Source organism: Anarhichas minor, unplaced genomic scaffold (genome assembly GCF_050575085.1).
Source record: "Anarhichas minor isolate MPS153535 unplaced genomic scaffold, ASM5057508v1 ptg000096l, whole genome shotgun sequence".
Lineage (NCBI taxonomy): Eukaryota > Metazoa > Chordata > Actinopteri > Perciformes > Anarhichadidae > Anarhichas > Anarhichas minor.
In genome coordinates, this window is record NW_027466542.1 from 451,608 (window position 1) to 463,964 (window position 12,357).

Sequence of the window (12,357 nt, forward strand, 5' to 3'; positions counted from 1 at the left end):
GGACATGACGAGCTTTACAGTGAAGAGGAAAGGTGGCGTAAGGTGAGAAAAATGTAGACAGAGAAAGGTAACAGAAAAACTAGAAGGTGAGAGCGAGTGGAAGAATTTAGAGTTAAACTTTGGATAGGAGAGACGGAGAAAGAGGAAGATAGAGGATTGAATTGATTTGAGGATTTCTCATTCCCAATCCCTCAGTGAGCAGTGTAATGATGCCGCCTTTGCTGTGGTGCAAGAACACAACTCTGTTTCATCAGATGTCATTAAAACTGGCCTGCTGACCTAGACTATTCAGCCCGGCATACCTCACCAAATCCCTCAACCCAGAGCCAGGCCTCTGCTACCTAATGCTACTTTTGTCAAAAAGAAATAGTAGAAATGTTCTTCAGCCACCTAAAAAACAATCCCACCCAAAAATAGAACAGGGACAGTTTAACAAGCTAAACATGCTGTCATATTAGCACCTTTATTCAGTAGTAATGCAGTATGTTAGCAAACAGATGTAAACACATCCAGCAGAAAGCAACATTAGCATTACATTTTGTGTCCACCTGATGAATGTAAGTCTAACGTTCACTGTTCTTTGAGCTCTAGTTTGGTCCCCACCTACTCCTGAGAAACATATCTAGCTTGTTAGCAGATCTTGCACTTTCTTCCTCAGCTAGTCTCTAACTTGCTGGGCATGTAGAGTACAGTGAGCATCTACGGCTGGAAACAAGGACAATGAGAGTGCTGGTACTGAATTAGCAGTAAATGTGCCCTAAAACCTTTCAAGTGTGACCTTAAAAGGCGCCATAAATGAAGCTAAAAAAAGATCCATAGAGCTAAAGGCAACTGCAGAGTTAAGTAATAATTCTCTGTGGCTTGATCACCACAAGCTTTGCCTCTTTATACACATTTGGTCCATTGTTAATATTCAAATTTAAGGAAAGGGCGGAAAATGAGTTTTCCTCCTTATCTTCTGAAACCATTGCGGGGAAGCTCTGGATTTCCAGGCTGGCTGCATCTCTCACATAGTACCAGTTGTCTGGTCCTATTCCGCAGTAAACAAGTCAGCAGACGCTTGCCTCTCTTTACAAAGGGATGTACTGTCCTCCTTTGCAGAAAAACACTGAACACAGGCCTGTAGACTCCTTAACTCCTCCGGGCTCAGTCATTTTCTTTCAGCCACTGTGGAGATATAAATATCTAAATTCAAGAAAACCGTTTTTCCCTAAAATGTGAGGGTGTAGGTTTCAATGTATGCCAATTGGACCAGACAGTCAACTGGGTCACTGACATACAGCGCTGGATTGTCATCAAGGCAAAAAACAAACTAATAACTGCTGTTGCATGACAGTCAAAACAACTGTTCTAGTTAGCCATCATGGATTCAAAATAGTCATTCTTAACACTCTGTGAAGGGTCTTTGGTTAATTATATTTGTTATGTCCATCTGATTGCTCATAGCACTAATTAATCAAACCATTGCCTTCAAAGAAATCATGCGGGCTTCCTGAGAACAATTGTGCCATTTTGCTGTTAGCGTGGGAAAGCCAGACATTCATGTCTCAGCAAAATGTGCCTTAAACAGGCAGTTGTTTTGTCATTGCTGCCTCCCTGCACTCTTTGAAGTCATATCAAACTCATGACCAGCCACAACATTGTCTGGATTCATACATACACTATCTGCTTTATTGAAAAGCCTGTTTTGCAGAACTAAATGTTGTCGTTGTAGTTACACAGAGCCTTACTTGTACTCCTGAGCCGTTAACCTAACAACCAAGACAAATAAGGGGATCGGTTCAATTTCTCACTGAAATATGGGTCAGCCAGAAAAAGATTATAATCCAACAAATTGATGAAATGTAAAATAAAACTGTTTATGTTCCCCCCATGTTGGGAAAAAAGAAGCTTGGTTTTATGTTCCCCTATTGCAGTAAGCATCATAATCAGCGAGTTTTGCCAGTATCTTTATTTGCCAAATGTACAATGTACACCTGAATTTGACTTGGGGATACGGCGCAGTAAAAAATAGAAAATGCAAAGTTCAAAAGTTAAGTTGGAAAGTTAGAGAGGGTTAAATATATATGGTTAAGAATGTTAAAAGAATGCTGTGCTACTTTTAGTTAAGAACTATAAATAAGCTGCATGATGCTGCATGTTGCTGCATGATGCTACATTCACACATACTGCACATTCCAGATATTGTACATATTGCACGGCCCATAGTAGGGGAGCTGTGTGTGGTGAAACAAAATATAAATAAGCAAAGAATTGGGAGTAAATACGAACAATCGGGAGTAATGAAACACCGTGGCTGCCAACACACTGTGCAAACTAATACCAACACTCATCGTCATTATTATCACCAGGACAGATCACAACCTAATAAAAAATAGTCTCCTCAAATTAACAATTTACAATCTGGTCTTCAGGAATCAAATTGCTTCATGCTCTAATACCCTTCCACCCACACACACACACACACGAGACAAACAGTGTATTAATATCTTTTCATGAGCCTGGGTCCCATGGCAACACCAAATTCGCTTTGTCTGGGTGTTGGGATGATCGAATCCCCCAGACAAATCACTGCACGATAACACAGGCCTCAGCACTGCGATGTGAAGAGGTCATCCATTGATATGAATGGCCTGGTTACTGGCCTGTGGTGAATGGTTAAGTTTACTCAGGCATTAGTTAGAGGGGAAAATCAATGAGATTTAACTGCCGTTTTGACTCCAGAGGGTCTGGTGCATGTCGAACGGAGGGGGGCTGGAGATGGAGGATGGGGTGAGATGGGAAGATGAAGGGTGGAAAGGAAGAGAAAGAGGAGAAGCAAGGAAAGAAGCAAATGGAGCTGGAAAAAGGTCAAGGAGGAAGAGAAGCTGGTGGAGGAAGGTTGAGAGCAGAAATGGGGAAGGACAAGTGGAGGTGATGTTGAGGTGAAAGATGGAGGACAGAAAAAACGTCCTGTGGCTCCGTGAGCTTTGTCCTTTGCTAGTCGGCTGTAGCGCTCACGCAGACGCACGGAGGCTTCTTATCTGTTGTTTTGTCTACCGGCAGATAGATTTGTAAATTGCCTTTGTGTTGGACATCTCAGCATATTTTCTTCTTATCTTATGCTGAGTGACAGTATTCCTTTTTCCCAGAGACAACTGGCCTTGAGACTTGACACACTCGGAGCGATCTGATTACCACTGACCTTGTCTCACATTTATTTCTCTGAGTTTATGGCCAAAGCTAGGACCCCATTCAGATTACAGTGCATAGTAGCTACCCCAGCTAGTAAATTGAGTTAAATTATAACTAATCATCCTATTGGGAGCATGACTATCAGCAGAGCTATTTAAACAGAAACATGCTTCAATTTCGAAATGACGTCGTCATGATCCAATAGTCATTTGATTTGATTTTTTTTTTTTTTGCATGGTTCCAGTTCTCCAGACCACATTTTCAGTGAAATGTGAACACTATGTGAATAAATGAAGTGAAACAAAATGGGACCGTGAAATCTATACAAAGATTTATGATAATCTCTCATTTATTTTTAAAAATAACCTTAATCTGGCAGGACGTTAGTGAGATCTATTGTTTAAGAGCAAAGTGTTGGACTGACCAATGGACTGACTCATATTGCCATCTTTGTACTAATCTTGGTGATGGGTCATTGTGCACCAATGCCCAAAAGGCCTGTCCAAAAACCAATCCATGCTTAAACACCAGATTTTAAAAAGAAAAAAAAAATCACTATATCATATACATAATCTCTAACGCTTCCCTTTTGTCCTCTCCGTCGTCTGTCCTCTCAGATCCAGTCTCAGTGGACCTGGACCAGTATGATGTGGTGTCTCTGACTGATGCCCTTAGAGGTTTCCTGCAGGACCTGGCCGCCCCCATCATCCCAGCCACCGTCTACAGCGAGCTGGTCTACACTGCTCAAGGTACAGTGTACAAGGCTGTACCCTCTCATCAGCATCACATTTCTGCTAATCCCCTGACAGCTCCGGGATTCAATGGAAACAAACTCTGAGCAAAAACGTGGCTCGTTTCCAAGGTTCTCTCTCTCTCTCTCTCTTCTCTCATTTTCCGTACAGCTGACCTGCCTGTTCACCCTTTCACCTGCCGCCCACCTCGCCCCGGCTTTTAGGGACTCTCACACTCTTATCTATCTTTAATGAACTCTACCTTGACAATTGGAGTTCCGAGCTTTGCGTGGGCGGCGTGCGTGCCAGTATGTGCACATAAAAGAAGGTCAAAGACAGACTGACGCATGGACGGACGGACAGACGGACGAACAGACAGACGCGTGTGTGGTAGCGTCGTGCACGTTAGCGTGCGCTTGTCGGGACAGAGGCATCGTCTGAGCTTCCCTGCTACCTCCTCCCAAAATGTTACTCGGCTAAGCTCCTCGACATGATCTCCGAATGAAAAACCCCCTCAATTATGTAAGTGCTTTTCTCTCTCTTGTGATCCTCGTCCCGTTAAGTGACAGCCCTTTTTTATTTTACTTATTCATGGGAACATTTTAAGTCAGGATAAACCACTTTGAAAGGATGCACCAAGTATTTTGCGCAGGTCGTCCAAGGCTAAGCCCATTGAACTTGAACTTGTTATTTAGGGAGGGGGTCAGTCGAAGAGCAAGGAAAGGTTTCTTCTGTGAGGTCAGAGGGTATTATACAGTAAGGATGAGTCATGCAATAATATTGAGAGATCCCTGAAAAATAAACTCGAGGGGCAAGATTTTCTTTTTCGGTCTGTGCTTCACTCAGCCTTCAGGTCTACATACCAGAGTTTTCTGTTTGGCACCAGGTGATATTTCCTGAACCGATCATTCACTGACAGTTCTGTCCCTTTAGCGTCATTTTTTTGTCGACGCAGAAGCTGTGGCAGCGGTTGCTAGAAGCAGTGTGTTTATTTCTGTAAATGTACGACAAGCGGCACAGCAGCGTTGATCCCATCTATTTGTGTCTCCGATTTCTGCCGTCATTTTCCTGGCCGTAGAGCGGAAAGATCACATCCCCATTTTTAATCCTGCGAACAAAGCTTTTAATTGGCTTGAGTTGTTTTCTAAGCCGTCAATGAGCACACATGCATGACCTGAAATACTGAAAAAGACCATCATTACAGCCAAGGTGATGTCTTCAAATGACTTGTTTTCTTAAACAGTCCAAAACCCAAAGAACGGAATGGTGACCAGCAAACAGTCCCACGTAGTCCTGGTCCTGGTTCTGGTTCGACCGTGCCTCCCCTCCCTTCAGTGGGCCTAGCAATAAGTCCTGGGCCTCTGGCAGCGTGGTGCCGGTGTTGGCTTTCAGCGAGGTGAAGCTCTGCTCCTGGCCAGAGGAGGAGCCGCTGCTGCCAGGCACGGACCTCTCCACCTCTTGCCCGAGCTCCTACTGAAGTCTGAAGGGGCCAGCGAAGCCGGATCTGGGTCTGTCCACGGTGGGCTGGTCGCTGCCAGATGCCCCGCTGGAGTCTGAGCTGAAGGAGTTTCTGGTGAACCTGCATTATTTTGCCTTGGTTTTAGCATAGAATCAGATAAATAATTAAGAATAACTATATAGAAATAGCCAAACTTTTCGCTGATGGTCTAGTTTACTTATGTAGGTCATATAGAGGCATCAGTATTAAACTAAGACTGTTTCATGACCAGTTATCAAATGTTCTTACTTCATCATAATCAATAAGACACAGTGCACTGTGTATACTAGACGTGAGGATGTGTCTTTATAAATATATCCATGTGGATGGAATCAGTAAAATGTTCCTCGTATGAAGTTACTGTCTGTCCCATCGTACTCTAATCCCCGGGATTTGTTGATGTTGCAACAGTTTAAATCCCCTCTCATTCCATTTTAATTGTTACCTTTCCTCTGGCTGTCCGGCTCTCTGGGATCTGTTTGATCTGCGTCCATTTTTCATTGGCTGAGCATGTGAAATCCCCCGACACTGTTGGAAAGAAAGATAAAATATCCGGAGTTGGAAGGGATTTTCAGATACCTTTCAACAGGGGCGTTTCTAGGATTCAAAGAAAGGGGGCGCAGTAATTGTTTTTGGGGCCGTGGATATCCATTGTTTCAGACAGAAAGAGTGTGATTTTGCTCTGTAGTTTTGCTTGCATTCAGTATATGATAACACAAGAGACAGAATTTCAGGGTCATAGTGAAATTTGACAACACAAATATGAACTTTTCTCAAATAAAGAATATCCGCGTCACTCCCAAATCCTAATTCTTAAAGGGACCACACACAATGGATGGAGAATGGACCTGACAGTGTCAACTTTATATCGTTAAGTATGATGATAGGCTATTGGATTGTAATTTGAAGGGGGAGAAAACATACAAACCAGAACGCACGCACATATGTAGCATGTTAGAGTTATAAATAACTTGTCCATGTGAGAAACAATAGTTTAATTTAATGACATCACCATTTTTTTTTTTTTTTATCCAATAATGCCAAATTATTTGGGGGGGCTGAAGAACATTTTAGGGGGGGCTTCATCCTGCAACATCCTACCTACAATCAGCCTTTTGATATCAGGGCTGTGCCATTTTTGGGCTTTTATTGATTCCAGCTATTTTAAAGAAAGACGTGAGGGTCGTGATGCTGCCAAAGCGCCTTAACCCATTATATTTTGTAAATCTAAAAAGTCACAGTCCACGCCTCCCTTATTCTTCCTCATCCTCCTTCTGTCTTTGGTCTCTGAGTCACTCATCTTAATAATTTCATCTGAGAACTTCTACCCTTCCTCCCCTCTGCCCTTTTTCTATTTTATTCATTCCTTTTCCGCACCTCCTGACTCCTCCCCCCCATGCCTATTTTTTGTCTTTTCCCATTCATTAGTTTTGCGAGAGTTCGTTAACCTTAATGGTCTCAACGAGGTCATCGTCTGTGAGGATAAAGGCCAGCTGTCTGAGTCTGACTGACCACTGTCCATCTGGGTCTTCAGAGGAGAGAAGCTGTTGTGCACCGCTGTCTCCATTAGGGATGAGATGCAGGATAAACTGTTGTGTTTGTTAGGACTGTAAGGATCTGATCAATTTACCATCTTATCAATCTGATAAGCCAGCACTTTTTAATATATATATATATATATTTATTTTATATATTTTTTTTTTTTTTGCCTATGAGGATTTTTGGAAATAGTACCAGAAGAATGTGGACACCAAACAGTCAACCCCTCAAATCCAGTAACAGCATTCTGCTTACAAGATAAGAAGTCTAAGTTGACACTGGTAGCTCTGTTATATTTAGCGGTTATAATGTGTAAGCGTGTTTGCATGCTAACGTTTGTCAATTAGCACTAAACACAAAGTACAGCTGAGGCTGATGGGAATGTTGTTGTAGGTATTTGGTCCGAAAGCAAAGTACTGTAAACATTGTAACTGCTAGCGGCGCTAGAGGAAAGGCCAGAGCACCATCAAAGTGAGAATAGGTTATCCTCTGGAGAACATGACTGTAATGACATGGTAACCCATCCAAAGTTAATGATATTGGACCCACCAACGCACCCACAGACCGACCCTGCAGATTTTGACTTGCAGATTGTTAAACATTCAAATTTGCATCCCGTTTGATCCGACACAAATCAGAGAGGTCAACCATCGCCTCTGCTTTCTGAGGGCCTGGCATGTTCTCATGCTCCTGAGTATCACCAACAAAATGTTGCACCTGGACATCTTGACATCCTTCACCGAGACATTATCCTTTAAATCTGGCATCACTTTGGCTGGCACGTCACCAAACTGCACCGTGGGAGAATATTGAGTCCAGTATTATCCTGCGTCCCAACACTAGCAACTCCATCTTTACACACCTACATGTGGAACATGTGGGAGAGCACCGGAACTTCAATTAAAGTTTTGATCTTATTTGTCTTTTAAAAGCTTTTGACAGTTTAACTGTGGATTTACCTTCCTGTTTCAGTCAAGAACTGACGTCATTCCCGGGGTCATCTGATTGGATAATCTATAGCATCTATGTATCGAAAAGAAATTAGTGTGATGCAATTCATTTGGCAGACACCTTTCTCCAAAGCGACTAACGATAAGTGCATTTAAGAGAAGTGGATTCAAATGTAAAAACAACGATCGCCTAGATTTTCTAAAGAAACGGGACATGGTGTCGTTCTAGTCAACCACGATTCTTTATCTTCCCCCCACCCGTGCTGTCCAGTTGTCCAGTCTTACAGAGTCCCGCAGGCCCAGCTGGACAGGCCAAGTTCCCTCTCCAGCCTTGACCTCTATTGACCTTCAGGGTCAACCACAATCCATAATAACAGAGAAAGCAGGACAGTGTGTGTGTGTGTGTGTGTGTGTGTGTGTGTGTGCTAGAGATGGTCGTCTATGATCAGTGGTTGTCAGACAGAGAGAGGTGACTTCGATGACCCCCATCAGGCTGCAGCAGATTGTCATCCATCCATCACCGCCCACCTGCCCACCCAAAACACACACACACACACACACACACACACACACACACACACACACACACACACACAGTGTCCCTGAACTTCGTTGAGTCTCCCATGCTCCCTACATGTATAAATCCTTATGATATTCGTAACATCAAATCCCATGTTTGATACTATTTATGGCCGTCATTTTTCATCAATAGCCGTTAAATGCCTTTCCATTCTGTAATTACCTCTCCTTCACCAGTCTGCGTGGGCTTCAAACTGCAAATCCACCTTCAAGGGACTCGCAGGAAATGATGCATGGTTCTACTGGACATTATGTGGACAAAAGCGGCTGTATACATGGGTTCACATATTGTAACCGACTGAATCCCTTCGTCTTTTCTAAGGTGGCACCGTGAATCCTCTCAGCCCAGCGTGGGTTTGGCTGCACTGTAAACAGATGCAATCAGTTGCTCCTCTTCTTTTGCGTCTTTGACAGAGAAGGTCAAGCCATATCTTTGAATAATCTTTATTGAAAGACCAGAATATACAGTGCAGTAAGGCTGCAGAGAGATATCACACTATTCAAACATTTGTTTGAGTAAATATTAAAGAGAAGGGTGAGGTGAACTCATGTCAGAGACAGTTTTTCATGATGTAGTTTAAAAAAAAAAAAAATGTCCCTCAAAATGTTATGGACATTTATGCTGTAATTTCATACATTTATGCTATGAATGTTAACGTGATTTTAAATGAGGTCCGGCAACCAGAGCTGTGGGAATATGGAGCCCTTCTCCAGCTAGTTCTCTCTTTCTCCATCTCTTCAATCAGTCAGCTGCCAAATATACAAAATCAGTTGTTCTGTCAGTTCTCTCTGTTGGCACTCTGTGTTATTGGGATCGATTTGAGCACAGTACCTGCACAGAGGGCCGAATACACCAGTACCTCACGTGGTCAATCAATACATATCAGCACTCTTAACGCCCGGAAACATATAACATGTACACATGCAGAGCACTGCATCACACAAATCACTGGACAATATGTATTTGTGTCAAGCAGTTCAGTTTAGCTGTTTCCACCTGCGTGTCGGGATGACGATATCAGTTTTGATCAGTTTATTTTCTGCTAGAAGCCAAGGTCCACTTCTTCATCCAACTGAAAAGGACCAGTTTCTACCTTCCAGGACCTTTGCATGATACCAGTCCTACTCTGCTGTCTTCCGTAGCTATGAATACTGGAAGGTTAGGAAAGGACAGAATTCGCAGTTTAACGCATTTTCTATTCGTTTTTATTTTCTGTTCACACATCTGATTTTGTTGTTTTTGCAATGATCAATTTTAAGGGTAATATTCCAGGTCATTCACGTTTTATCACGATCAGGCCGATTTTTATACATCACGCTACAGAAAACAGCTCTTCATCCCTCATTTTCTTAATCTTTTAAATAAAAGTAGGCAATTTTTGAACAGGACTTTATGAAATGAAAGAGATGCAGTACATTTATTTCACTTATCAATCCGTATTTGTCCTTTTATTGAAGCTTTACCCTGAGCCTGTGAGTGCAACATACCAGCAAAACTTAGATGAATACCTTTCAGACTGAATATCGATGATACACTGGTGCAGTATATACGTGGATATTATTAGGACCCAACAGCATAAGAAAAACATCTGAAGCACCATGTTTAAAAAAAGAAAAGAAAAGTTGCAGTTTAACAGAGATTTGTGGACAACATGGCTTGCAGCTTTTATGGCAAGACGGGGCATTTTCCCAAAATGGTCCCGAAACTCGATTATAAATTCAGACTTATACCACAACAACAATGGATCTAAAAGAAGAGTTCACGATTTGGAAACCCTGAGCAGACAGCAGACTCAGACTCAGAGATACATGGACTCGATACGTCAGGTGTTCAGCAGCAGAGCTGTGCTTTCCCACTGAGTTCCCCCCCCCCCCCCCCGTCATAAACCAAGCGCACAGCAGGCTCAGGCACAGATGTTTGCAGCTTGTTTGGGGTGGTGAAGGGCCTGTGGTGAGAGCGCTCGTCAATAGGTCTAGTCCTCTTCAAACATGGCCCATTGTCTGAACCCCGGCTAATACAAGAAAAGGCCTCTCATTATCCCCCGCGCCGCCTCCCGCTGACTCATCTTTTCTTTTCCTTTTACAAGCATTCGTATACGAAGCCCCTGTGATTATCTCCATAGTGTCTGACAGGATAGCTGGCTAGCAGCTGGCTGCTAGACGGGGTCTGAATTCAGATCAGTGATGTCCTGCCGTACATCTCCTCAAAGTCAGCGAGCAGTTGGCTACATGCTCGGATGGATATCGCTGGAGGTGCAGCTCGCAGGGCGGCACAGCAGGGGGCGTCTGCTCTGTGCTCAATGTATACGAGTGGAAGAGCGAAGTGTTTTTTAATGCGATAGATGTTTATGCATGTGGTATCCAGGGTGTCTGCTCAGCTGTTCATCAAGACGCTTGTACTTTGATCTTACTTTGTGTGATTACTGGTCACATGACGATGGTCTTATTTACTTCTGTAAAACCACTGATATGATGTAATGTTGGAACCAGGGGGAAACTGTCGGGAAGATGCACCTTCCATCAGCTCCAGAGCTGCTGAAAGATCCGAAATGCTAGTGTGAAATATGACTGCTGTTAGTTCACAGTGATGTGATGTGATTTTTGATTTTGCTAACTTTTATTTAAAAAAAAAAAAAAAAAGTTTTTCATGGTTAGGTTTGGATATAGTTATTTTTGTGGATTTGTTTTCTGCCCAATGTTCATTAAGGAATTATTTTGCGTCTTCCTCTAAAATACCTTTCTCGTTACATGCTTCAACACAAACAAAAAGGATAGATATAAAAATGGTACAGAAAAATTCATTAAAATAACTTAGAAATGACCCACTCCAAGGCCGGAAATGAACATGAACATTTGATGAAACATGAATTCAGCTGGTTTGTTGGTCTAAAGAAGCCTTTGTGGTGTCTTATAGAGACTCAGAGTGTGGAGGAGTGCGGGGAGAGGCTGAAGAGGATCCTGGAGTCTCCCAGCGTCCCTCAGGCCAACCACCAGCTCCTGGTCCACCTCAGCAGACACCTGGCCCGGGTCAGCCAGCACAGCCAGGCCGGCCCCCGGCTGCTGGGACAGGCCTTCGCCGAGGCCGTCTTCAAGCACTCTCCTCTCAGGTACACAGGTTTCACCCCTCATTAACACTCTCATGTGCCCGTTAACCCGTTGCATTTTGTCCGCACGTTTTATTCTCACAGCCACAGAAGACACACACTTCTGTTTGATGTCTGTTAAAATCCTCTACCAGTCCAGTGCAGCTGACTGTAACTGACTGGTGAAACTAATCTAACCATGTGTTACACTTATTACTGAAACAAACTCTTTCTTAACTTGCGGATATGGCTGTGGTGTAAGATATATTACACATTTCCAGATGTTCATAGAAAGAAAACAATTCAATCCAGACGGAAGCAGACCTACGCCGTACATTGTTTTTTATTATGAAGAGTTTATGTTGTGTGTCATTGCTTACTTAATGGCTTTTTCATTTGCTGCTTCTTCTATTGAAATTCAAGTGAGGTTTTTATGTATGGGTGTTAATCACAGTGTGAGTCTCTGAAGGACAGGGTAAAATGGAACAAACCTTGACTAACAGAAGAGGTAACCGCTTTGTTGAACCACTGATTGTGTTCGTATTGTTCCCCCCCCCCCACTGTGACTTTTCTAAAAATATCTTTTCAATCCTAAATCTTCCTCAACATTGAAACACAAAAGTATCCCAATTGCTCAACAAGTAGAACAAAGGAAGTCATACAGTATTTTTAAGCAAATTTTAACGGCTGGCAAATTATCATTGTTGCACATTTGATTCGGTGGCCTTCATGTTTTATGGTGTTTGAAGAATTATGTTCAAAGATCAAAACAGAAAAAAAACACAAAAGATGAAACTAAGAGG

At 42.7% G+C, this 12,357-nt stretch overlaps 1 protein-coding gene across 3 annotated transcripts in view; it reads left to right on the forward strand.

Annotated features, from left to right (window-relative positions):
• Positions 1-12,357, forward strand: part of pik3r3b (phosphoinositide-3-kinase, regulatory subunit 3b (gamma)) — a 175,247-nt gene that overhangs the window by 77,656 nt on the left and 85,234 nt on the right. For all 3 annotated transcript variants that reach the window (XM_076082582.1, XM_076082583.1, XM_076082584.1), the window contains exons 5-6: positions 3,792-3,923; positions 11,386-11,578. In XM_076082582.1, coding sequence (XP_075938697.1) covers positions 3,792-3,923; positions 11,386-11,578 — 325 coding nt within the window. The remainder of the gene's footprint in view (positions 1-3,791; positions 3,924-11,385; positions 11,579-12,357) is intronic.